This window comes from Cnephaeus nilssonii (genome assembly GCF_951640355.1).
Source record: "Cnephaeus nilssonii genome assembly, chromosome: 7".
Classification (NCBI taxonomy): Eukaryota; Metazoa; Chordata; class Mammalia; order Chiroptera; family Vespertilionidae; genus Cnephaeus; species Cnephaeus nilssonii.
Genome location: NC_137078.1, coordinates 70,446,207 through 70,474,159, shown reverse-complemented (window position 1 = coordinate 70,474,159; position 27,953 = coordinate 70,446,207). Strand labels below are relative to the sequence as shown.

Here is a 27,953-nt window from a genome sequence, read left to right as displayed (position 1 = left end):
AACTTATTCTAATATCTCCCTGTATGCCACATTTAGAGTAAAAACACTCTCAGAGTGCTTGACTAATTTCCCTTGTCATGAAGTATTTACAACTTTAACATCACATGCTCTTTAAAGTTGAGAGAAAGCAACATATAATTGCCCATGTCTGAAAATGGGTTTAGGTAGGAATATTCCTACTCTGTTTATAATTTGTCCTTGTGATTTATTAATAGTCATTTATTAATGAAAAAGTTCTGCAATTAGATGCTGGCATCACGGGAAACCGTTTTCGAATTAATTTAAATGGGAGGCCAATTTGTCAGATGAGGACAAATCAATTCTTGGAATTAGAACATCTCCTTCCACAGATCTTGTTAATACTTCAGCTTCGATTATGTTAAGTCGCAATCTTTTGATAATAAATCTAGTACAGTTACAAAGACCCCATTTACTATTAAGATTTCTCAGTAGCATGATGATTCCATCTACTTTCAATTTTAATTTATGACACGGCATTCCCGAAGGAATAATACTATTAAGAAATTTGATGGGAAAATTTTCCTTTTCGGCATCATCCATTGAATCGCTGGAATCATCACTCAAATAGGTGTGAAAATCTCCATCGAGTATGTCCAAAATTTCTTCATTTAATTTATGAATGTGCTCATTTTTTGGACAAAGAATCGCTCATTTAGATATATTTTTAATATTATCTATAGATATACTATTTCCAAAGGTAGCTTCAATAATAGATTCGTTACAAATCATTTCAGTAATATCCATTCTGAGAGCTTTATATGAATCGCACATGCATGAGTCAGCATTTATTTTTAAATTGCCAGTGCGCATCGTGTACTGGTCGGTCGGTCGAACAGTTGGACAGACATATGGTCAGTCACTTAGCCTTTTTTATAGAGATAATATTCCATTGTATGGCTATATTACATTTTGTTTATCCTTTCATCAGTTGATATTTGAATTGTTTCCATCTTTTGGCTATTATGAACATTTGTTTAATCGTTTTTATGTGGATGTATGTTTTCATTTCTCCTTGATATATATGTTGGAGTTGAGTTACTGAGTCGTCGTTAACTCTATGTTTAACTTTTTTGTGTATGGTATAATACATAAGATTTACCATTTTAACTATTTTATTTTTTAATATATTCTTATTGATTTCAGAGAGGAAGGGAGAGGGAGAGATAGAAACATCAATGATGAGAGAGAATCATTAATTGGCTGCCTCCTGCACGCCCCCTACTGGGGATCGAGCCTGCAACCTGGGCATGTGCCCTTGATCGGAATCGAATCCAAGACCCTTCAGTCCGTAGGCCAATGCTCTATCCACTGAGCCAAACCAGCTAGGGCCCATTTTAACTATTTTAAAGGTACAGTTTAGTGTAATTAAGTACATTTACAGTGTTATACAACTATCACCACTACCTAATTGCAGAAATTTTTCATCACTCCAAAAGGAAATCCATTTCCCCCTTGCTGCAGCCTTAGATGACCAGTAATTGGCTTTTTGTTTCTATGTATTTTCCTATTCTAAATATTTCATAGAAATGGAATCCTACAATATATGTTGTTTGTGTGTCTGGCTTCGTTCATTAAACATCATGTTTTAAAGTTCATTCATGTAGTATATAGCAGTACTTCTTTCCTTTTTAATGCTGATGCTATAAACTGCATTCATTCCTCTCAAAATTCCTATGTTGAGGACCTAACTCCCAATGTAATTGTATTTGCAGATAAGAGCTTTTATGAGGTAGTTAAGATTAAATGAGGTAATAAGGGTGGGGTCCTAAGCTGATAAATCATGAGGCCTTATAAGAAGAAGAGGAAGATCTTTCTCAGTGTATGCACCAAGGAAAGGCCATGTGAGGTAGCTGCCTACAATCCAAGGAGGGAGTTTCTATCAAACACCAATCCTGCTGGCACTGTGATCTTGACCTTTTTGCCTCCAGAACTGTGAGAAAACTAATTCTTGTTGTTGAATTCCACCAGTCTGTGGAATTTTGTTTTGGCAGCCTAAACTGACTAAGACAGCTGAATAATACTCTATCATATAGATATGTTACATTTTATATCTTCATTTATTTAGTGATTAGAGGCCCGGTGCATGAAATTCGTGCACGCAGTGGGGGGGGGGTTTCCCCCAACCTGGCCTGTGCCCTCTCTCAGTGCGGGAGCTCTGAGATCGATTGCACCGAAGAGGTAGGCCCCGCCCACCCATCCAGGGCTCCTCGATGGATTTTCCCAAAGAGGTAGGCTGGAGCCTGGGGTCCTGCCTCCGTGCTGCGCAGAGCCGTGGGACCCCCAGGCCTCACGCACAGAGCCTCCTGGTGATTGCTTGTTGCGGCGTGAGGGTGTGATGACCACATAGGCTTTTATTAATAGGACTAGAGGCCCGGTGCACGAAATTCATGCACGGGTGTGTGTGTCCCTCAGCCCATCCTGCACCCTCTCCAATCTGGGACCCCTCGAGGGGTGTCCGACTGTCCGTTTAGGCCCGATCCTAGGATTGGGCCTAAATTGGCAGTCGGACATCCAGACTTCTGGCTCCCAACTGCTCGCCTGCCTGCCTTCCTGATTGCCCATAACCACTTCTGCCTGCCAGCCTGATCACTCCCTAACCACTCCCCTGCCAGCCTGATTGATGCCTAACTGCTCCCCTGCTGCCCTGGTCACCCCCAACTGCCCTCCCCTGCTGGCCTGATCACCCCCAACTGCCCTCTCTTGCAGGCCTCATCTCTCCCAACTGCCCTCCCCTGCCGGCCATCTTGTGGAGGCCATCTTGTGTCCACATGGGAGCAGCCATCTTTGACCACATGGGGGCAGCCATCTTGTGTGTTGGAGTGATGGGCAATTTGCATATTGCTCTTTTATTACATAGGATAGAGGCCTGGTGCATGGGTGGGAGCCAGCTGGTTTGCCCTGAAGGGTGTCCCGGATCAGGGTAGGGGTTCTCTTGGGGCGTGAAGCGGCCTGGGCGAGGGGCCTGTGGTGGTTTGCAGGCTGGCCACGCCCCCCGGTGACCCAAGCGGAGGCCCTGGTATCTGGGATTTATTTATCTTCTATAATTGAAACTTTGTAACCTTGAGCGGAACCAAGCCTCCTGCTTGCTCCGTGGCCGCAGCCATTTTTGTTGGGATTTATTTATCTTCTATAATTGAAACTTTGTAGTCTTGAGTGGAGGCCTAGGCCGGCCAGGGTGTGCGGAAAGCTTGGCTTCCTCCATTACCGGGGAAACCCAAGCCTCCTGCTCGCTCCGTGGCCGCAGCCATCTTGGTTGGGTTAATTTGCATACTTGCTCCTGATTGGCTGGTGGGCATGGCTTGTGGGTGTAGTGTAGGTACAGTCAATTTGCATATTACTCTTTTATTAGATAGGATGGACATTGAGTCGTTTCCACCTTTGTTGTAAATGTGTTGCTATGAACATTCATGTGCAGGTTTTAGTTTGAATACCTGTTTTCAACTCTTCTTTTGTGAGAGTATAATACCTTAAGGAACTAGTGTTCTGTGAAGCATAGTTTGGGAAAGTATGTCTGATATTATTTAATTTTGGTGTTGATTTCAGGAAATTCAATAATTTGATTTATTTTTGACTTTTAAAGAAAGAGCTTTCTCTAATGCTTCATATTGGTAAAAGTGATAATTATGTCGGATTTGCTGGTGTGCCTTTGGAGATGATGTGTCTCCTACCACAAAAGTAGAGAATAGGAAGGCAGACTCTTTCATAAAGATGTTTTAAGAAGTGATTAAAATATTAGAAGTGTCACTAGGTTAAACTAATTGTTTCTCAAATTATTGTCATACAGGGCAAGTTGTACATATAGAGAAGAAGGTTAGAATATTATATTATTTCCTTGCTGCTATCCTTTTTCATGAAATCTTGAAATAAGACTAGGATTTTACCTTTTCTTTTACATTTCCATTATAAAATTACTAGAAGCCCGGTGCACGAAATTCGTGCACGGCAGGGGGTTGTCCCTCAGCCCAGCCTGTACCCTCTCCAATCTGGGACTCCTGGAGGGATCTCCGACTGCCCTCTCACAATCCAGGACTTTCTGGCTCCCAACTGCTTGCCTGCCTGCCTTCCTGATTGCCCCTAACCGCTTCTGCCTGCCAGCCTAATCACCCCCTAACCACTCCGCTGCCAGCCTGGTTGATGCTTAACTGATCCCCTGCCAGCCTGTTTGCCCCCAACTTCCCTCTTCTGCCAGCCTGGTCACCCCTAACTGCCCTCTCCTGCAGGGTTGATTACCTCCAACTGCCCTCCCTTGCAAACCTGGTCCCTCTCAACTGCCCTCCCTTGCAGGCCTGGTCCCTCACAACTGCCCTCCCTTGCAGGCCGGGTGCCTCCCAACTGCCCTCTCCTGCTGGCCATCTTGTAGTGGCCATCTTGTGTCCACATGGGGGCAGGATCTTTGACCACATGGGGACAGCTATATTGTGTGTTGCAGTGATGATCAATCTGTATATTACTCTTTTATTAGATAGGATAGAGGCCTGATGCACGGGTGGGGGTCAGCTGGTTTGCCCTGAAGGGTGTCACAGATCAGGGTGGGGGTTCTCTTGGGGTGTGGGGTGGCCTGAGCCAGGGGCCTATGGTGGTTTGCGGCCGGCCATGCCCCCTGGCAACCCAAGGGGAGGCCCTGGTATCTGGAATTTATTTTCCTTCTACAATTGAAACTTTGTAGCCTGGGGCGGAACCAAGCCTGCTGCTCCCTCCAGGGTGGCAGCCATTTCTGTGGCAGTTAATTCACCTTCTACAATTGAAACTTTGTAGCCTTAAGCGGGTGAGCCCGGCCAGGGTGTGCGGAAAGCTTTGCTTCTCCTGTTGCCGCCGGCAACCCTGGCCTGCTCTCTCAAGCTCCATTCTGCCGCCATTTGTTTGAATTTGTTTACCTTCTATAATTGAAACTTTGTAGCTTGAGTGGAGGCTTAGGCCTGCAACGGCTATGGAAAGCTTGGCTTGCTCTGTTACCTGGGAAACCTTGCTCTCTGTGGCTGTAGCCATCTTGGATTGGGGTTAATTTGCATACTCACCCTGATTGGCTGGTGGGCGTGGCTTATGTAGCGGAGTGATGGTTAATTTGCATATTACCATTTTATTAGAGAGGATTACTAAAAGTCTAAATTATTTTTTCCCAAATATTAGGACACAGTTGCAAATTGCATCATTGTTCACCTGACAATAATTTTTTTTATTGATTGAATTTTTTCAAAAGATAGAAAAAGAGAAATATTGATTTGTTGTCTTAATTATTTATGCATTCATTGGTTGATTATTGTATGTGTCCTAATCAGGGATTGAACCCGCAACCTTGATGCATTGGAACTACACTGTAACCAATTGAGCTTCCTGGCCAGGACTGCCGACAATAATTTAAGAAACACCTAGCTAACCTAGTGAGACTTTTAATGTTTGAAGCTAGAGTTTGCCTTCCTATTCTCCACTTTTATGGTAGGAGATATATCACCTCCAGAGGCACAGTATTTCTTGTCCAGAAAATTAGTGATGTCAAAAGGTAAAATTGACCATCAGAGTTATTGTATCTGGCATGTAGTTGGCATTTGAGGGCAGAATGGAGAGATTTGTTGATTATCCTTAAGCATTTACTTTTAGGAGTACTTTTAGGTACATCCAAATTAGTTTATTCAGCACACTTTAATTAAGTTCCATCTCTGATATAGGCATTGCATTAAAATACTAGAGGCCCGGTGCACAACATTCGTGCACTTGGGGGGTGGGGGGCTTTCAAACTGGCCTGCGTCCTCTCGCAGTCCGGGACCCCTCGCTCCTTACCGCCCGCCTTCAGCGGAGGTGGGAGAGGCTCCTGCCACTGCCGCTGCGCTCGCCAGCTGTGAGCCCGGCTTCTGGCTGAGCAGCGCTCCCCCTGTGGGAGTGCACTGACCACCAGGGAGCAGCTCCTGCATTGAGCGTCTGCCCCTGGTGGTCAGTGTGTGTCATAGCAACCGGTTGTTTTGCCATTTGGTCAATTTGCATATTAGACTTTCATTATATAGGATAAAGAATATCAGCTATTTTCTGAAACAGGTGACAAGCTGAATTTTTCAGGACAAGTAAACATTACTAGTTGAAGTGGAGAGGGCCTTGATGGTGGAGTGAAAAGCGTATGTAAAAATATTGAGACTTGAAGTAGCAGTGATCCATTCTAGCATATGTGGTACGAATGAAGTAAGAAATGTTAGGGTAGGATATAAGGTTAGAGATATAGATAGCATAGCTCTCTTTCTTGAGGTTTTAGCTTAACATTTCAGAGACACTTTCCCTGACTCTCATATTTAAAGTTGGTCTCCCTTTCAGTTACATGCTTTTTTCCTTTATAGCACTTAACTACAGCTTGGAATTACTGTATACTGTTTACTGCCTACTGCCTTCATGAGTGTAAGGACTGTCCCCACCCCTGGCAAAGGGCAAAGCCTATCTAATAAAGAGGGAATATGCTAATTGACCATCATTCCATCACAAAGATGGATGCACCCACAGCTGAGGCCAAGTTCCCATAAGGAGCCTTAATGAGCAATCAGCAGGGACCTGAAGCTACGCCCTCCCCCGCCCCCGTGGGGCTTGACAGGGTACCTCAGGCCGTGCCCCCCACCTGGCAGGGCTTGACAGGGGACCTCAAGGTGCGCTTCCCGTCTTGGTGCTGGGCTAGGGGACCTCAGGCCACGCCTCCCACCAGGTGGGGCTTGACAGGGGACTTCAGGCCGCGCCCCCCACCCCGGCACCAGTTTGGGGAACCTCAGACCGCACCCCCCCCCCCCCCCCCGCCGCAGCACCGGACCCAGGGACCTGAGGCTGCGCCACCCTGCCTGGCTGGGCTTGACAGGGGACCTCAGGTCATACCCCCCACCCAGCGGAGCTTGATGGGGACCTCAAGGTGCACCCCAGTGCTGGGTCAAAGGAACTCAGGCCACGCCCCTGCCCAGCGGGGCTTGACAGGGGACCTGAGGCTGCGCCCCCATCCCAGTGCTGGGCCGGGGAACCTGAGGCTGCACCCCTCCCGCCCCCCGCCTGGTGGGGCTTGATGGGGGACCTCAGGCCATGCCCCCCACCCAGCGGGGCTTGACGGGATCTCAGGCCGTGTCCCCCACCTGGTGGGGCTTGACGGAGGACCTCAAGGCACAGCCTCTGCCCCGGTCTGGGCTGGGGGACCTCAGGCCACGCCCCTTGTCCTGATGGCGGGCCAGGGGATCTGAGGTTACGCCCCCTGCCCGGCAGGGCTTGACAAGGGTGGGACTGGCCAGGTCTGGATCTAGCCCAATGGCGGGGGGGGGGCGGGCGGGCCGGGTCTGGGTCTCACGCGATTTTGAGGTGCATGTGGGTGGGCGGGGACTTGACTCTCGGTCCCATGGTGTGCCCCAGATTCTGACAGGAGGAAGGTATTCATATACATTTTACTAATTTTCTTTCATCTTTGACACTTCTATTATAGAGAAAGGGCAAATAGCAATATTAACCCTTTGCACTCGCTTGCTTTTTTCTCGATTCCTTTATTCTAATGCTAACCGTGTCAAGTCACACTCGACATCCGAGTGCAAAAGGTTAAATTATTTCCTCTAATTAATCCCCTTTTAATGTGCACGAATTTCGTGCACCGGGTCACTACTAGCAATATTAAAATATTTCCTCTAATTAATTCCCTTTTAATGTGTACGAATTTTGTGCACCGGGCCACTAGTGCAAAGATAAAATCACATAATCTATGCCTTAAAGAGATTATAATCAAGTTAGGAGACTAATAAAAAATATACTGTATATCTGTGGGTTTAGTGAAAGCTAAAGAGTTTGTTTATTCTGAATGCTTTGAGAAAGTATTTTAAGCAAGAGAATAACATGATGCAATTAGTATTTTAAAAAATCATAGTTGTGGTGGAACCTACTGTGTATGTCAGGTACATACATATCGCTAGGTGATGGACATCTATCTAATATAGGGTAATATGCAAATTGGTCAGGATGCTGTCACGTAATGACCCATCAGGCTGCGTGTGCAGCAGGAGCGGGTGGGCGGGGACTTGTGCCACCTGGGGACATGAGGCTCACGTCCCCGCCCCCTGCGCTGGCCTGGGGACATGAAGCTTGCGTCCCCAACCCCAGCAACAGGCCCCGGGAGGTGAGGCTCGCATCCCTGTCCCCTGTGCCGGCCCGGGGACTTGAGGCTCCGTCCCCAACCATGGGTCTCCCAGGATGTGAAGCTCATGTCCCCACCCCCGGCAAAGGGCAAATTGCAATATTAAAATGTTTCCTCTAATTAATTCCCATTTAATGTGCACGAATTTTGTGTACCAGGCCACTAGTGCAAAGATAAAATCACATAATCTATGCCTTAAAGAGATTACAATCTAGTTAGGAGACTAATAAAAAATATACTGTATATCCTTGGGTTTAGTGAAAGCAGAGAAAGAGGAGCCGGGTGTGGGTTTGTGGTCTGGAGTATGTATGTTCTTTTAGCTGCAAGTGTATAGTGCTTGAAGTTGCTAAAGTGACTTTAGTTCAGTGACTAATCTTTGGGATTCAAAAGAGCTTTTTATTATATTTACTTCAAAGATTCCACAAAATGGTTTTGTTATGTTAGTCTTATATACTAAGTCTCAGTCACATTTGTCTCTTTTGATAGGTAGGTTGGAAGAACAAGATAGGATAGGCATTTGACCCATGAAGTAGATTTTTCTTTGTGAATTTCTATGCGATGTATTATATCTCTTACATTTTACATAGGTATGCCAACTTGTACAACTAAGGAAAGAATATTTTTTTCTATGTGTGTATAAATTGAATGTCTGTTTTGCATTAATTTTTTTAATTGACCAGTTCTAATGATGACAACTAAGTGATTGCTTCCTTTTCTAGGTAAAATGAAGAATGATGAATCTAATAAAGAAACTTCTTCAGAGATGGACTATTTAGAAAATGCCACTGTGATAGATGAGTCTACATTGACACCTGAGCAGAGGCTAGGCTTGAAACAAGCAGAAGAACGTTTAGAAAGAGATCACATCTTTCGACTTGAAAAAGTATACTATGTTGTTTTAGTTATTTGAAGGAAATGCGTGTTTCATAACTTTTCTTTGCCAAGTATAGTTCTTGTTATTTTTCTTATATTCCTAAGGCAGAAATAGCATTCATCTTTCCATACTTTCTTCATTCCTTTCTACTTCTCTCCTTCTTTCTTTTCTCTCTTCCCTCCCTTTGATTAGCAAATCTTACATCTGTGAGCCTGACTTCATTTATTCATCCCCAGAGGTTGATGAACTGTGGCCTACCCTCTTATTTTTTTTTGTGTGTGTGTGTGTGTGTGTTTTGTTTTTTTAAATTGTGCTAAAATACATTTAGCTCCTTGTTGTTGTTTTTTTGGGAACGCCACCATGCCCATTTGTTTACCTGTTGTCTATGGCTGCTTTTGTGCTACCATGGCAGGTTGAGTTGAGAGTTGCTGCAAAGAATATATGCCCCGCAAAGCATAAAAAGCTACGTTTTAAAAAAAATCATCACCTGAGGATATTTTTTTCATTGCTTTTCAGAGAGAGAGGGGCCGGGGGGGTGGGGGGGGGGAGGAAGAAGGGGGAGGGAGTGAAAGAAACATCAATGTGAGAGAGACACATTGATTGGTTGCTTCAAGGGCAAGGACCAGGTATGGGCCCTTGACTGGGAATCGAACCTGAGACCCTGAGCAACACTGGCCAGTGCAAAATATCTCCTTTTTACCAAAGCATAACATTTACCATAATATTACTTTGTCTCTTTCTGAAAGAAGTTTGCTGACCCTTGATTTATTTACTCATTAAATAGACACTGAGTGCTTGTTATGTTCTAGGTAATGAGCTAGGCATTGGGAATTTATTTGTGAAAATGGCACAGTTTCTGTCCATTCAAAGTTAATACTTTATTTGAAGTGACAGAAATGAATTAGGGAATACTACATGAGTTCTAGACTTCCTCCATTTCCCCTTGCTTTTATTCCCCCCCCCCCATATTTATTGAACATCTATCAGGAGTTATTCTAGCCATTGGTATCTTGTTCTTGAGTACTAATTAACTTTTTAACCTAAAAATACACATTCCTAGCCTTAATAAAAATACTGCTAGGTATTACAGGAATGAATAGTAAACTAATTTGTTCACAAATTGATACTTGGGGCATTTTGAGTATGTATACAAGGAAATAGGTCATCCTTGATAAATAATAAAGAAATGGTATGATTTTGTATAGTTTAGAAAAATTAAGTCATAGCTAAATTGAAGAAGGCAATTCTGAGTTATTAATAAACTTATGACAGAGCAGTCACCCTATGAAAATAAAAAGGAATTTAAGGAGTAGAGGTCCATAATGTAGGAGAGAGTTTAGGCTGTGCAGCTAGTCTCACTAGATTCTAGTAGAATTCTTTTTTTTTTTTTTTTGCAATTTGCTGTTTTACTTGGTTCTATCTTTCCTCTTTCTCTTTCCTAAGCCTAGAATTAGTAGCTATTCTGGCTCTGCATTGTCAAGATAAATATTGAGTGCCTTTCATATGTCATGATATGGTGATAAAAAGTTGAAATGGGATATGTGTGACATTTTTAAAAACATGATACTGCTTTTCTAGGAGTTTACTAATTAGAGAAAGACATATAAGTAAACCATAATAATAGTAATAATAACAGTATTGTTTGCAAACGGGATCTTGGACAAAGGAGTGACCAACTTGAGTTGGGATATAGAGGTATAAAATTGAGGAATGTTTTATAAGAAGGTGACATTTGGACTGAGTCAGAAGGAGTGATTAGGAGTTGACCTATGGGTTGGGGAAGGGTGGTGTAGGTAAATTATATGGGATGTGTAAAGGAAATGTGAAAAATGTGTTTTCAAGAAAAATAAACGGGACTGGATGGAAGATACATAGGATATAAAGCAGAAAGATCAGTTCTTGGGAGAAGGAAGAAGTTGGGGTGGAATGGATATTTGATGGTAGTAAGAAAGAATGGTGTGAGGTGAAAGAAAAGCTTTAGAGCATGAAAACATTTTATTTATTGTTGAGTTTAAACAGCAGTGATGTAAAATCATTGTGCCAATACCAGCAGAGATGTCTATAATCCCTTTTCTTTCTGACACCTTTGTTTCTCAAGCCCTCCAAAGCCTTTTGTTTTCAATATAGTATACTCTTTTAAAACAAAACAAAACATTTTTTATTGATTTCAGAGAGGAAGGGAGAGGGAAAGAGAGATAGAAACATCAATGATGAGAGAGAATCATAGATCGTCTGCCTCCTGCACGCCCCCTACTGGGGAACAACCTTGCAACTGGGGCATGTGCCTGTGACTGGAATCGAATCTGGGACACTTGAGTCAGCAGGCTGACGTTCTATCCATTGAGCCAGATCAGCTAGGGCAGTGGTCGGCAAACTCATTAGTCAACAGAGCCAAATATCAACAGTACAACAATTGAAATTTCTTTTGAGAGCCAAATTTTTTAAACTTAAACTTTTTCTAATGCCACTTCTTCAAAACAGACTCGCCCAGGCCGTGGTATTTTGTGGAAGAGCCACACTCAAGGGGCCAAAGAGCCGCATGTGGCTTGCGAGCCGCAGTTTGCCCATCACTGAGCTAGGGCAATACAATATACTCTTTTTTAAAAAATATATATATTTTATTGATTTTTTACAGAAAGGAAGGGAGAAGGATAGAAAGCCAGAAACATCGATGAGAGAGAAACATTGATCAGCTGCCTCCTGCACACTCCCTACTGAGGATGTGCCCGCAACCAAGGTACATGCCACTGACCAGAATCGAACCTGGGACCCTTCAGCCCGCAGGCCTACACTCTATCCACTGAGCCAAACCGGTTAGGGCAATACAATATACTCTTAATTAACGTTTTTCTCTACCAGCTTTAGACACTCATTAAGAAGATTCTCACCAACTTATTTTTTATTTCCTCAGGTCCTTTTGTTCACAGTATACTCATAGATTATCTAATTGAGGAGTAAACATGTGATTTTTAAAAAATATGTTTTTATTGATTTTTAGAAAGGAAGGGGGAGAGAGATAGAAACATCAATAAGAGAGAGACATCATTGATCAGCTGCCTCTTGCATACCCCCTGCTGGGAATGGAGCCCACAACTCGGGCATGTGCCCTGACCAGGAATCGAACTGGTGACCTCTTGTGCATGGGTTGACACTTAACCACTGAGCAACACCAGCTGGGCTTTTAACCTGTACCAACTAAAATAAGGAGTAAATCCAAACAATTAGATTAGAAGGGTAAAATTCCCTATAGCAAATGTTAAATATTGACTAGGAAATACTTAGAATCTCCATGCCCAGCAATTATTATTTTAGTTGGTCTGCAGAAACTTTAAGAAGGGTTATTAGTGTGTTTGTTTAATGGTCAAATAAAATATAACTATAATAAAGGAATTTTTAAATGATTTTTATTTGTCTCTTCTGTGAAACTAGAAGCTTCCTGATGGTGAGAACATTTTTGTGTTACTTACTGTTGTGCCTAATACAGTACATTGTACATAATTGGTCAGTAATTAGAGGTAGTTTGCTTAGTGGTTAAGTGTTTTGGAGTCACTGGTTCTATCTAGCTTTGTCACTGATTTAATACCACTGGATAAGTTATTTAACCTCTTTAAACCTCAATTTCATCATCATTAAAATAGATTTGATGAAAATAATGACGCCTAGCTCATTGGGCTATTATGAGGATTAAATAAGGTAATATAAGTAAAGTTGTTGGCACAGTGCTGGTATGTGGTAAGCACTGAACAGAATTTAGCTACTGTGGAATTTATTTATCATGCCCTATAGGGCAGTTTTTATTTTTTCATTTTAAGGACTTATATAGAAGCAGACTCCAGTGTTAAGAGTATTATCCAAGGTTAATTGAGATGTCATCCCAAGCCTGCTGACTTCCCATTCAGTTTCTGTCAAGCTTTTCTTACTAAAAGAGTCGTGATGTGTCCTTGTCTGTTAATAATTTACAATTGAAAAATTCATATGATGAGTGATTATATGACTTCTTCAGAGACCTCATCAATATTCATGCATTTAGATATTCTGTGTTTATGCTTTCAACTCCTAAATCTAACTTTTCCAGTCACTTCCACCATTCTTAAACCTTGAGCCAAGGCAACATCATCTCTCTTCTCTATTATTGCAGCAATAAGTTCTTCCTGCTTCTATTCTTAATATAGAAGACAAGTGATTCCTTTAAAATATTGATTAGATCTTGCAATTCTTTGCTCAAAAACCTTCAATGCCTTCCCCTTACAGTTAGAATAAAAGCCAGAGTCCTTACAGGGGGCCTTATGATCTAGCCTCCATTACCTTTCTGTTCTATTCATGCTAGTTTTTTTTGCAATTTTTCAAATATATTCGGCATATTCTTACTTCAGGGCCTTAGCATTCACATTTTTCCTCTGTTTGGAATGTCTCTTTCCAAATATCCACACAACTAATCCTTCACTTTCTTTAAGTCAGTCTATCAATAAGGTCTTAAGTGATGACCCTATTTTTAAAAAGCAGTTAACACTTCTTCCCATATTCCTATTTATTTATTTATACATTTGTTTAATACATGTTTCCCTACACTTGAATGTAAATTCATAAGGACAGGAATTTTGGTTACTTTTGTTTACATTACCCAGCTCATACTATGTTTGGTATATAGTATGAGCTCAAAAAAAATTGTTGGTGGCCCAGTTGGCATTGCTCAGAGGTTGAGCATCAACCTATGAACCAGGTCAGGATTCTATTCCAGTCAGGGCACATGCCTGGGTTGTGGACTTGGTCCCATTGCGGGTGTGCAGGAGGCAGCCAATCAGTGATTCTCTCTTCTCATTGATGTTTCTATCTCCCTTTCTCTCTGAAATCAATAAAAAGTATATTTAAAAAAATAGTGGTGAATTAAGAAGTAGTTGTGATAGGAAATTTAAGAAGTAGAAGTTTCTGTGAAGGCTTAATTCATTCTCCAATAAGGACAGATTTGAAAGAATTTCTTATATTAAAGAATTGGAATGATTATGTTGAGCTGAATTTTCTTATTTGCTTGTTGCATTGGGCAATTATTTAATCCTTGAGATTTACTTGCTTTGTCAGTAAAATGGGGAATCCTCATAGAGTTGTTTTAAGGTTGGTAGATACTGAATACATGATGGCTATGTTTATTTTTTAGTCTGTGGCAAGACTGTTGCTATATTTGGGGCGGATTCCCCATTTAAAGGAAATCATATCCTCTCTAATAAAATGGTAATATGCAAATTAACCATCACTCCGCTACATAAGCCACGCCCACCAGCCAAGCCATGCCCACCAGCCAATCAGGGCGAGTATGCAAATTAACCCCAATCCAAGATGGCTACAGCAACAGAGAGCAAGGTTTCCCAGGTAACAGAGGAAGCCAAGCTTTCCATAGCCGTTGCAGGCCTAAGCCTCCACTCAAGCAACAAAGTTTCAATTATAGAAGGTAAACAAATTCAAACAAATGGCGGCAGAATGGAGCTTGAGAGAGCAGGCCAAGGTTGCCGACGGCAACAGGGGAAGCAAAGCTTTCCGCACACCCTGGCCGGGCTCACCCGCTTAAGGCTACAAAGTTTCAATTGTAGAAGGTGAATTAACTGCCACAGAAATGGCTGCCAGAGCCCCAGGCTTGGCTCCGCTCCAGGCTACAAAGTTTCAATTGTAGAAGGAAAATAAATTCCAGATACCAGGGCCTCCCCTTGGGTTGCCAGGGGGCGTGGCCAGCCTGCAAACCACCACAGGCCCCTTGCTCAGGCCGCCCCACACCCCAAGGGAACCCCCACCCTTATCTGTGACACCCTTCAGGGCAAACCAGCTGGCCCCCACCCGTGTACCAGGCCTCTATCCTATCTATTAAAAGAGTAATATGCAGATTGATCATCACTGCAACACACAATATAGCTGCCCCCATGTGGTCAAAGATCCTGCCCCCATGTGGTCACAAGATGGCCACCACAAGATGGCCAGCAGGAGAGGGCAGTTGGGAGGCACCCGGCCTGCAAGGGAGGGCAGTTGTGAGGGACCAGGCTTGCAAGGGAGGGCAGTTGGAGGTGATCAACCCTGCAGGAGAGGGCAGTTAGGGGTGACCAGGCTGGCAGAGGAGGGAAGTTGGGGGCAAACAGGCTGGCAGGGTAGCAGTTAAGCATCAACCAGGCTGGCAGCGGAGTGGTTAGGGGGTGATCAGGCTGGCAGGCAGAAGCGGTTAGGGGCAATCAGGAAGGCAGGCAGGCAAGCAGTTGGGAGCCAGCAGTCCTGGATTGTGAGAGGGATGTCCGACTGCCCGTTTAGGCCCGATCCTGTTGGGATCGGGCCTAAACGGGCAGTCGGACATCCCTCCAGGAGTCCCAGATTGGAGAGGGTACAGGCTGGGCTGAGGGACAACCCCCCGCCGTGCACGAATTTCGTACATAATATTCTGAAGTGAGAATTTTTATGTCAGGAGTTGCAGCCTTTTGAAGATCAGTCAGATAAAAATTGAGCATTGCTGGAATTTCAGTGTAAGACAGTAGAAACAATATTTTAAAATTCAGCACATTTAATATTTTTATAATTTTTTATTGTTTAATCTTATGGTTAGAGAGTTGGCTTTGGATTTAGAAATACATGAATTTAGCCGAAACCGGTTTGGCTCAGTGGATAGAGCGTCGGTCTGCGGACTGAAGGGTCCCAGGTTCGATTCCGGTCAAGGGCAGGTACATTGGTTGCGGGCACATCCCCAGTGGGGGGTGTGCAGGAGGCAGCTGGTCGATGTTTCTCTCTCATCGATGTTTCTAGCTCTCTATCCCTCTCCCTTCCTCTCTGTAAAAAATCAATAAAATATATTAAAAAAAAAAAGAAATACATGAATTTAAATTCAGCATCTTCCACTTAATGTATTCTTGTGAAAGTTGCAAGCTACTTGAGCTTTTGTTTTCACATCTATAAAATGAAGATAATGCCAATCTAAAATTGGATTATTATGGAATTACAATGTCACATTGTATGTGAAGCACCTAGCAAGGAACCTGGCACATAACAAGTACTTTGGAATTACGATGTTTTTTATTATTTCAAGAATATATATGTGGAGTATGACTAGAGTACTATGACTGATACTTTTCATGTGTCAATTGTTTCCTTCAGAGTAATAGCCTCAAGAGGTTATCCATTTATTCCCATGAGATTGTGATTAATTGGAGTGTTTTTAGAACTCAGCTTTTGGAATTGTTTCCCATATTTGCAAGTCATTCTTTTGAATCTCTTATTTGAGGGTGGATTCTATATTTTGAATCTCTTATTTGATAATAAAAAAGGGTAGCATTGGAATAAGACTTAGTAATGAGACTACCTTTCTCATTTCACATTGGATTCTAAAGACTATATTAGATAAGTACCAAATATATTTAGTACTTTTAAAAATATATTTTTGTTGATTTCAGAGAGTAAGGGAGAGGGAAAAGATAAAAAACATCAATGATGAGAGAGAATCATTGATTGGCTGCCTCCTGCACACCCCTTACTGGGGATCGAGCCCACAACCTGGGCATGTGCCCTGACCTCCTGGGTCGACACTCAACCACTGAGCCATACTGACCGGGCCATATTTAATATTATCATGGTATTATTTGAAATTAGTATATGATCTATGATGACTATTTTGAAAAGGACAACTATCTTGGTTTTATAAGTACTGATTTGTTTATTAAAAACATTCCTACAATGCTTATTTTTGTCCTTATATTTACATAATTGTGCCATTCACATATATAACAAAAAATTTACTTCTCTGTTTTCTGAAAATGTCATTTTTTAACTTTTCAGCGCTCACCAGAATATACCAATTGCCGGTATCTATGCAAACTTTGCTTAATTCACATTGAAAATATCCAGGGAGCTCATAAACATATAAAAGAGAAACGACATAAGAAAAACATTTTGGTAAGTTCTTATTACAAAATGTTTTATTAATTTTTGAATGGTAAAACTATATCAAATCTTTTTTATTTTTGAAAGTAAAAATGCAGTTTTATCCAGTCTTATATTAGTAATTGAAGTGACATTGTTGAAAGCTGTGATTGCCCTCCTTACCTTAGTCAGGAGGGGAACCTTCTCAGAGTCCAGTTTGCTCATTTTAAAGTACATTGATTCCTAAGTTTAAAACTGTCACGTGTAGTTAGTCCAACAGATATTTATTGAGCTCTTATGTGCTTAGGTCTAGGAGTGATGAATAAGATAGTCGTAGTTTCTGCCCTCAGAGTTTCTAAAGTATTGGTGAAGGCATCCAATGAATAAGGATTTAAGAATCATGAGTTTTATTAAAGGGGGAAATGTAGTGCTAAAGAAGTATACAAGAATATTTTACTTAGTCTAGAACAGGGACAGTTTTTCTAAGAAAGTGAACATTTGAGTTGAACCTCAAAGTAATAGTTTAAAAGGCAGAAAGTGAGTGGTGTGGAGAGGCAAGCTGAGAGCATTTTACACAAAAAGCAGAATGAATAAAGATCTCTATAAGTCAGGAAAGGATATGGCATATGAGGAACTGAAAGAGTGTAGTATTAGTGGAGCAAACAAAGCTAGGAGGAAAATGATGTGAGATGAAGTTGGAGAAGTCCAGACCATGCAGGGCCTTATAAACTAGAGACTTTGAGAATTCTTAATTCTACAGTTGTTTTTATTAGAGCATTTCATAGACTTAGATATGAACAGAGTGTTTTTTTCTTTTTAGAGTGTATTAGTATTTTATCTATTTAATCTTTTTCTCTTCAAAGTTATAATAATATATAACTTCTTATCTAAGTTTGTGCTTGTATATCCTCTCTGTGAAATACTCTTTCACCTGACCTTCCCAACAAGTCTGTGTTAGGTATTCCTTTTCTGCCCCCGCAGCGCTTGGTCAGAAAACCTAACACATGTTTGCCTTCTCTCCTTTTCTAGATTTCAGTATTTAATATTCAAGAGGGCAGGTTATTTTCTTATTTATTTTTGTTTCTGCATCACTTAAGACCGTATCTGACACATACTAGGTGCTCAATACATTTTTCTTAAAAAAAAGACACATTGAAGAAAATCAAGAACTTAGAAGTAAAAGAAGTCATTCAGATTTAACGAGCCTATGATTTTTTTTGTTGTTGTTAATTCTCACCTGAGGATATTTTTCCCATTGATTTTTAGAGAGAGTGGAAGGGGGGTTGGAGGGGGGGAGAGAGAGAGAGAGAGAAACAGAGAGAGAGAGAGAGTAAGAGAGAGAGAGAGAGAAACATTGATGTGAGAGAGACACATCAGTTGGTTGCCTCCCACACTGGGGAATGAACCTGCAACCTAGGTACGTTGCTGCCGTTGTCTGGGAATCAAACCCACGACCCTTGGATGCATGGGCTGACACTATAACCACTGAACCATATAGGTTAGGTCCCAGCACAGACAATAGTGTGGTGAAGGCCTGGGAGGGGCAGGTGTGGGATGGAGAGGGTCAGTGGGAAAATACAAGGACACATCTGTAATACTTTCAACAATAAAGATAAATTAAAAAAAAAAAAAACTATTTCAGGTCAAGATGGCGGCATCGTAAATGCGGTACTTGCATCCTCCCACAACCACATCAAAATTACACGCCCTGGCTGATGTAGCAAAGTGGTTCAGGCGTTGGCCTGGCACCGAATCAATGGAAAAAATATCCTCAGATGAGATTTAACAACAACAAAAAATTATAACTAAACTGCAGAACAACCATCCTGGCTTTGACGAAGCATTTCAGAATTTATGCAGACAATAAAATATAACAAATTTTATTTTTAAATGTTTAATAGAAACCTCCCCCACAGTATCTCTTAGTCTTCCAATTCTGCTTCACAAAGGCAGGGATCTCTGTCTCTTTTGTTCTCTTCTATATCCTACATTCCTTAAACCTGGCACATAGAAGTTGATTATATTTATCTTTTTCTCTTAAATATACACTGAGTGGCCAGATTATTATGATCTCTGAACGCATAATAATCTGGCCACTCAGAGTGTGTGTGTGTGTGTGTGTGTGTGTGTGTGTGTGTGTGTGTGTGTATGTGTGTATGTGTATTAGAGGCCCGGTGCATGTATTCGTGCATGGGTGGGGTCCGGCCAGCTTGGCCAGGGGGAGGGACATGGGCAGTTGGCTTGCCTGCCTGTTGGTTGAACTCCTGGTTGAAGGGACAATTTACTTATTAGCCTTTTATTATATAGGATGTACACTGAGTGGCCAGATTATTATGCGTTCAGAGATCATAATAATCTAGCCACTCAGTGTAAGTCTGGCACATAGAAGTTGAATATATTTATATTTTTCTCTTAAAAAAGTCTATTTCTCATTAAAAGAGTAATTTTTTTAATATATATTGTTGTTAAATGTTACACTAACAGGAAAAACAGGAAGAAAGTGAGCTTCGTTCTCTGCCACCTCCTTCCCCTGCTCACTTGGCAGCTTTAAGTGTTGCAGTTACTGAATTAGCAAAAGAACAAGGAATAACAGATGATGACCTCAGAGTTCGTCAGGAGGTTGTGGAGGAAATGTCAAAGGTTATAACAACATTTTTACCAGGTACAAATATATTTTATACTTATTTTTAAAAATTACACAACTCTTTCTCTTGAATTAGGGTAAATATTATTTAAAAATATTTTTTTATTGATTTCTGAGAGGAAGGGAGAAGGGGAGAAAGATAGAAACATCAATGATGAGAGAGATTCATTGATTGGCTGCCTCCTGCACACCCCTTACTGGGGATGGAGCCTGCAACCCCTGCATGTGCCCTGGCTGTGAATCCAACTTTGACCTCCTGATTCATAAGTCGATGCTCAACCACTGAGCCATGCCAGTCAGGCTGACATTATATTTTCTAAGAAACTAAACTTGCCTGATAAGTTCCAGTCATGGTTTTTTCAACTTGCCCTCTGATGAGATCCTTTTAAAATTTGCCTTATTATGATTTTTGAAGTGAAATATTTGATAGTCTGAGAAAGTTGCTTGTAGTATGTTATTGTTTTTATTAACTTGTTCTATGAACTCTTGAAAGCCACAGAATTTTTTTGTTTGTTTTAGGCTTGCGATATTAATGGCTTCACTTGGTATTTTTAAAGATCATTGTCATTGACTGTCTGCGATTCCTTCCCCATTTAAAGTGTTATCTCTTATGTAAATATATATAAATAAATGCAGTTTGTGACAGTAGCTATAGCTGGGTTGTACATTCTTTACTGTTACATATTAAATGTTAAACATACTTGTAGTCATTCCTAAGTGAACTATTACTAAAATTTTGTTTAAACATTGAACTTTTATGAGCAATTTCTCTCTTCTGTCTTTATTCCTGAACCCTCTGAGAAACATTTTTATTTTATAGGTCAGTTAAAAAGGATATAATTCTTCTATAATTGTTGTACTAGAATTAAATGACATAGTGAGATATATGCAGTTTCCCTACCACTGTTGTTTAAGATCCCATTATTTACATTCTTTTTCATGCTTTGATATTTTTTTATTTTTTTCCAGAGTGTTCACTTAGGTTGTATGGCTCATCTCTGACTAAGTTTGCTCTGAAAAGTAGTGATGTTAATATAGATATAAAATTTCCTCCCAAGGTAAGTAATTAGAAAAGAATGTCTCCTATGTGGTTCTTAATTAGTACTTGGTATTTTTTATTGATTATTTTTTTAGCGGAGGTGCAGGGGACTATAAAATTCTGCCTTATGGAAGTTATCATCATTATTAAACAGTGCTTTTGGAAACTACTATTAGGTGTCAGACTTAAATAAAATAAAAGAAATAAAGGACAAAGAAAAAAAGAGGAAGGCAGTCATTAAAAAAAAAAAAAAGGAAAGTCAGCTCTCTCTCTCTGGAGCAGGCCCTTGCCTTTCCCCACCCACTTCTTTCTCCAGGGTGTTCTCTTTCTCTCCTGGAGCACGCCTCTCCTCCCTCTTTGGTCCCTCAAGGTGTGCATTCTCTCTTCCTCTCTCTGCTAAGCACTAAGGCCCTTCTTTAGCTGTAAGTTGTTTCCTGAACCCATTTCTTCTAAAAAAAAAAAAGGTACCCAAGATGATGGTAGGTAGAGTAGGTGGAAGTTACACTCACCTCCTCCCAGGACCAAACTGGAATTAAAACTAAAATATAGAACAGTCAACTTGAATAACCAACTGAAGACTAGCTGAACAGAAATCTTATAACCAAAGATTTACAGAAGAAGCCACACTGAAACTGGACTTGGTAACTATGAAGGTTCTCATCCTTGCCTGCCTGGTGGTCCTTGCTCTTGTAAGGGAGAAGGAAGATCTCAGCATATCCAGTGAGACTGTAGAAAGCCTTTCAAGCAGTGAGGAATCTATTACACACATCAATAAGAAACCTGAGCAGTTTGAACATGAGACACAGCAGCAAAGAGAGGATGAATACCAGGATAAAATTCACCCCTGTGTTTAGCCATAGCCTCTAATCTGTCCTTACTCTGAGCCTGTCCCTTACACTGTCCTTCCACAAAACATCCTGCCTCTTGTTCAGCCTGTTATGGTGCTGCCTGTCCGTCAGCCTGAGGTAATGGAAGCCCGCAATAATAAGGAGACCATCTTTCCTAAGTGCAATGTGATGCTGTTTTTTGAACACTAAATACCAAATCTTAGTAATCTCAAAAATCCATACCTTCTTCTGTCTCTGCTCCAGCCCTTGATGCACCAGGACCCCAAGCTGCTTCTTCAGACTCCCATGTTTTCTTACTCGGCCCCTGTTCTTCCTTCCTCAGCCCAAAGCCATGTTTCTTCCCCAGGGAGTGATGACCTACCCACAGAGCGATATGTCCATTCAAGCCCTTCTGCTCTACTTAGGGCCTCTATTTGATCCTACTGGGAGTTCTACCCTGTTACCTAATCTAGTGACCCACTTTACAACTTAGAACAAGTCTAACAGGATTTCAAAGTTAATGTTCCACTCCCCATTTTTGAATTGATTGTGACTGGAAATGTGACATATTTTCATCTTTGTATCATGCCATCAAAAATTGCCAATTTTTAAATGTCTCTACATGGAAAGAATGAAAATGCATTTCTTTATTTTTTGTATTATGTAGCGCTTGTCTGAATTTGAATGCAACTCATAACCTCTATTTTCCAAATTTTAATTAGAAAAGTACCACAAAATTTCAGTTTTGAATTGGAAGTACCATAACCATATCAAAATATGTATAAAAATAGTTTCTGGAATTGTGCTTATTATTATTTCCTAACCAGCCCTTTCAGTGAATTAATTTTTTATGCATAAAGAAGGAAAAGTGTATTTGAGCATGTTGAACAGTTACTGCTTATGGAAGTAGTATAGGAAGTGGAAAGAACTTTGAAACCATACATCAGTGTTTAAATCTTGGTTGCAATGAGCAAGTTAATTACTTGACCTGTCTGAGCTTCAGTTTCCTAATTTCCAAAACAGGGATAATAACTTTTATATTACATAAGATTATAAATTCCAGGTATTTTTGTATAGTGCCTGGTACATTATGGGTACTTTTAATAAGTAGCGTCTAGTATCATTTGCAAAAGTACCAATATTGTTTAGCACTGCTAACATTGCTTATCTATTGACATATCAAACATTTAAAATAATTGAAATTTTATGTGTTTTTAATTTTTTTAATAAGTTATGCTCAAGGAGGTTTGATTTGGGTGAAAATTTGATGTTTAATTTCTAATCTGACATAGTCATTTACATAATGTATTATTACTACTAAATACTTTTAAATAGCAGTGAACTACACATTAAGTTAAACATTTGACAAGCTTGTTATTTATTTATTATTATTATTTTAATATATTTTTATTGATTTTTAGAGGAGGAGAGAGGGAGAGAGATAGAAATGCCAATGATGAGAGAGAATCATTGATTGGCTGCCTCCTGCAAGTTGCCACACTGGGGATCAAGCTGGCAACCCAGGCATGTGTCCTGACTGGGAATTGAGCCGTGACTGGTTCATAGGTTGATGCTCAACCACTGAGCCACGCCAGCCGGGCAACAAACTTGTTATTTAAAGTCGTATTTTAATCTAAGTCTTTTGGCCATGTGGCTAGTTACCAGTGTATCTTCAATTTATCTCAACTTCTCTTTAACAATTATTTGGTAAAGTAATGTTTTTCCCCATTTATTTTGCTGTGAAATTCCAGAATCTTTCTCACCTAAGAACTGATTAATTCTAGGAGTGTTGCTGGAATCATAGCACTATATGATTTATTAGATTCTATTTCCATGAACAAGATGTGTTAACATAAAAGTAAAACACTCTTCTGTTTCCATTATTTTAAAATAGCATGATTTTATTTAAATGTTTAATGAAATTTAATTCCCTCTAAAGTTGTACAACTTAAACTTTGAAATTAGTATATTGATTTAATTTGAAACTTTTTTAGATGAATCATCCAGATCTTCTGATACAAGTGCTTGGGATTCTAAAAAAAAGTGGTGAGTTTCTTTTTTAATTTGTCTTTCTAAAGAAAATTCTTTAAAGGTACATGCACTGTGTAGATTATATATGGCTAACCAAATTAAACTAAAATTCCTAGCATATTTGAGTCATATGTGTGTGTGTGTGTGTGTGTGTGTGTGTTTAATAGGTATACTAGAAAATTTACATGCCTGTAAGATCAAAAGTATATTTAAAATTGATATGTAAAATCTACTGCCTTTTGAATAATTTAAAAACGTTAGCTTTGAATATTATGAGCATTTCTTATGTAAAAGAAGAGAAAGATAGAAAATCTATCCTTGGAAGGTTATCGATAAAGGAGACTTAGGGAGAGACTTGGGGGAAAATTTTGTGCATTCATTAGCTAAATATGTTTTTTCCACACTTAAAAGCAGTATCAGCCTAATTTAATCATTTATATTACACCAACCAAAATTATACTTAGTAAGCTTTTCATTTGTGCCTCATATGTCTGGATTTTTGTGTGTGTGATGTAAAAAGGATATTTATATAGGTAAAAACACTTTTAAAATAAAAACAATTTTTTTAAATTACAACTATCTCAAACCAGGCTGTAGCGTGTAATACAATCTATAATATTATTTTGTTTTTGTTTTTATTTACTGCTTTTCTTGTTATGAAATAAATGCTTGAGAGCTCAAGATCTGCTGCCAGACTTTCTAGGCACAAAATTTAGTTCTGCCACTTGATGGTTGTATGTTTTTGTTCTTTTAAAAATATATTTTATTGATTTTTTACAGAGAGGAAGAGAGAGGGATAGAGAGTTAGAAACATGGATGAGAGAGAACCATCGATCAGCTGCCTCCTGCACACCCCCTACTGGGGATGTGCCCGCAACCAAGGTACATGCCCTTGACCGGAACCGAATCTGGGACCCTTGAGTCTGCAGGCCGACGCTCTATCCACTGAGCCAAACCAGTTTCGGCAGATGGTTGTATGTTTTTGACGAATTATTTGATGTTCATGCTTTGGTTTTCTCATCTGTAAAATGGCAATATTACAGTATCTTTTTTATGAGGAAGTTGTGAGAATGAAATGGGTTAAGCAGTAGCTTAGAAAAGTGCCTGGTATATAGAAACTTATGAAATTTCTGCAGCTGTGATTTTTTTTTTATTACTACTAGAGGCCTGGTGCATGAAATTCGTGCATGGGGGTTGGGTGGGTGTGTGTCCCTTAGCCCAGCCTGCAACCTCTCCAATCTAAGACCCCTCGAGCGATGTCCGACTACCCGTTTAGGCCCGATCTTACTGGGCAGTCGGACATCCCTCTCACAATCCAGGACTGCTGGCTCCCAACTGCTCGTCTGCCTGCCTGATTGCCCCTAACTGCTTCTGCCTGCCAGCCTGATCACACCCTAACCACTCCCCTGCCAGCCTGATCAATGCCTAACTGCTCCCCTGCTGGCCCGATTGCCCCTAACTGCCCTCCCCTCTGGCCTGGTCACCCCTAACTGCCCTCCCCTACCAGCCTGGTCGCCCCCAACTGCCCTCGCCTGCTGGTCCAGTAACCCCTAACTGGCCTCCCTTACCAGCCTGGTCACCCCTAACTGCCCTCCCTTGCCGGCCTGGTTGCCCCAACTGCCCTCCCCTGCCGGCCTGATCACCCCTAACTGCCCTGCCCTGCTGGCCTGGTCCCCCCACCCCCAATTGCCCTCCCCTGCAGGCCTAATTGCCCCTAACTGCCTTCCCTTGCAGGCCTGGTCCCTCCCAACTGCCCTACCCTGCAGGCCTGGTCGCCCCTAACTGTCCTCCCTTGCAGGCCTGGTCACCCCAAACCACCCTCCCCTGCAGGCCTGGTCACCCCTAACTGCCCTCCCCTGCAGGCCTGGTTCCCCCCAACTACCCTCTCCTGCAGGCCTGGTTGTCCCCAACTGCCCTCCCCTGCCGGCCCGATCACCCCTAACTGCTCTCCCCTGCTGGCCTGGTCCCCCCAACTGCCCTCCCCTGCAGGCCTGATCGCCCCCAACTGCCTTCCCTTGCAGGCCTGGTCCCTCCCAACTGCCCTCCCCGGCTGGCCATCTTGTGGCGGCCATCTTGTGTCCACATGGGGGCAGCCATCTTTGACCATAATGGGGCAGCCATCTTGTGTGTTGGAGTGATGGTCAATTTGCATATTACTCTTTTATTAGATATCTTTTATTAGATAGGATTGCCATCTTAGATTTTATGAATTGCAAGTACCTGGCAAAAATATTTGCAGTTTGGCTTAGAAGAGATAGCTTATTGACCTTAATCTTATCTTCTTATTGGCTCTAATATTAGTTCTTAACTTCCTTTTTCTCTCTATCTGCTCCATTAGCTCTCCATTATCAGTTTATTGTTGGCCATTTTTCTGGAAAGTTATTTTTAAGGGGTTAATTTGGTCCATTTATCTTGTAAAGCAGCGGTTTTCAACTGGCATGCTGCAAGAATTTTTAAAATATGCAATACACAGGGGCTCTGACCTCTTTTCCTTTAGATTGTCAAATAAAAAAATGACACAGCCATTTGGTGTGAATGCCCTGTCTTGAACCATAAATATATAGGTCATATAATAGAGTTGCACCTTATTGGTCATGTTGCATAATAAGGTTGTGTCTGATTGGTTATTTCCTGGCACCAGAAATCCTTAGATACAAGTATAGGCACCTGATTTTTTTTAAAAGTCACTTCGGAGCAAAATGAGTAGGTAGTTACTATTACTATTTTTTAATCAATCAAAATTAAACCTATTTTTTGTCAGTTTGGCAAAAAAAAAATAATTAAGAAAATATATATTTGGTGTGCCACAGAATTTTAGTTATTAGCTTATATGTGCCAGGAGATGAAAAATGTTGAAAATCGCTGTAGTAAAGGGATTTTAATATAATTTTTTCTTAATAAATATTTGTCTCTAATTGCACAAAAACTTTAAAACATATTACAGATAGGAGGTAAACACAGAACTTTTACCTCTTTAGACTCACTGGAGAGTATTAATCCAGCAAAAAAATTGTAAATAGGTCTTTTCCACTAAAATACACAAATAGATCATCTTGAGTCATATAACATAGGTCTACAAAATGCAGTCTGATTGTAAAATTGATTGTTTTCTTTTTATTCCCTCTCTTTAAAGACCTGTACTCTTTAAAGACCTCTATCCTGTCATCTACAGGATTTATTTGTTTAAATATTTGTTTTCCAAACCCCTGATTGAGCTCTTTGTGTCTTATTCATTGTTATATCCACCAAGTATAATTCAACTCCTAACATAGAGATTTTCAGCACATGGTTTTTGAATAACTTAATAATTCCAAAAAGTACTACTATGAGATTTTCTTTAAACTGCAAATGAAATAATGCATCTAATTTTTAAAAATATATCTTTATTGATTTCAGAGAGGGAGGGAGAGGAAGAAAGCTAGAAACATCAATGATGAGAGAGAATCATTGATCGGCTGCCTCCTGCACGCCCCCTACTGGGGATTGAGCCTGCAACCTGGGCATGTGCCCTTGACCGGAATTGAACCTTGGACCCTTCAGTCCGCAGGCGGACGCTCTATCCACTGAGCCAAACCAGCTGGGGCTAATGCATCTATTTTTATTTAGATTAGACATTTATGGCAGGGGGCCTACCTTGGAGATATATAGAGATGGACTTAAGAGTGGAAATGTGCTTCATCCGTAGTCCATCCTTAGGAGCTTTAATTGGGCAGACTCTTCATAGGTTTATGGGAAATGAAGCCAGCAGAGTTAGCCTTTTACTTCCACAGATATTTTTAAAAGAACCAAATTTTCAAAGCATTGTAGGTTCTCATTTTGTGATTCCTGTGGAAATAGCCCTCGAAGTAAGTGGTGCCTTCTCTTGGCTATATCTATGAAGGTTTAACAACTTTGACTAAATTATATACTTACTTGGTTATATTCAAACTCTTAGGGATGTTAAAACCTTTTTTTCTTAAGGTGATTATAATTTTCAGACAGTATTTGGGACAGTGCCTGTGGTTTGTGATATGCAGCAAATAGTACCAAAAGAGATAAGGGATCCTGGGGTTGATTCTCATAATGAGAAGAGTGGATTATCCCACAGAAACAATGAGAGTGATATTTAGAAGGAAACTATTACTTAATGTTTACCATAGAGTAAGCATTTTAGAGATGTTGACATTAGCTTACTTGTTTTGTTTTTTCCCCCCTTATTAGTATTATATGTAGATGTGGAATCTGATTTTCACGCTAAAGTTCCCGTTGTGGTGTGCAAAGATCGGAAAAGGTTGGTAACAATGAAGAAAGAATAAAGTATTTTTAAAAATAACAACAACATCCAAATATGCAGTGAACATCTGTAAGAGAGAAAAGTTTTGTTTTTTGTTTCTCCTTGGGTTAATATGACTAGGCTAGTTTCTACTTATTCAAATTAGCCGGCTTACTAAAAGCATGTAAAAGCATGTGAACAAGAAATAGAACAGATAGAAATAAAATACTCAGATGCAGAACTTTTAATTTTTTTC

At 40.7% G+C, this 27,953-nt stretch overlaps 2 protein-coding genes across 7 annotated transcripts in view; both read left to right on the top strand.

Annotated features, from left to right (window-relative positions):
- TUT4 (terminal uridylyl transferase 4) overlaps positions 1-27,953 on the top strand; it is a 130,259-nt gene that overhangs the window by 50,470 nt on the left and 51,836 nt on the right. For all 6 annotated transcript variants that reach the window (XM_079776916.1, XM_079776918.1, XM_079776915.1 and 3 more), the window contains 6 exons: positions 8,869-9,032; positions 16,821-16,937; positions 19,389-19,566; positions 20,518-20,606; positions 23,409-23,460; positions 27,646-27,715. In XM_079776916.1, the coding sequence (XP_079633042.1) occupies positions 8,869-9,032; positions 16,821-16,937; positions 19,389-19,566; positions 20,518-20,606; positions 23,409-23,460; positions 27,646-27,715 (670 nt within the window). The remainder of the gene's footprint in view (positions 1-8,868; positions 9,033-16,820; positions 16,938-19,388; positions 19,567-20,517; positions 20,607-23,408; positions 23,461-27,645; positions 27,716-27,953) is intronic.
- On the top strand, positions 20,626-22,519 carry LOC307103048 (beta-casein-like). The gene is given in 3 exon segments (XM_079776935.1): positions 20,626-21,438; positions 21,442-21,444; positions 21,448-22,519. Coding segments are annotated over 3 exon segments (384 nt in total). The 5' UTR covers positions 20,626-21,234; the 3' UTR covers positions 21,625-22,519.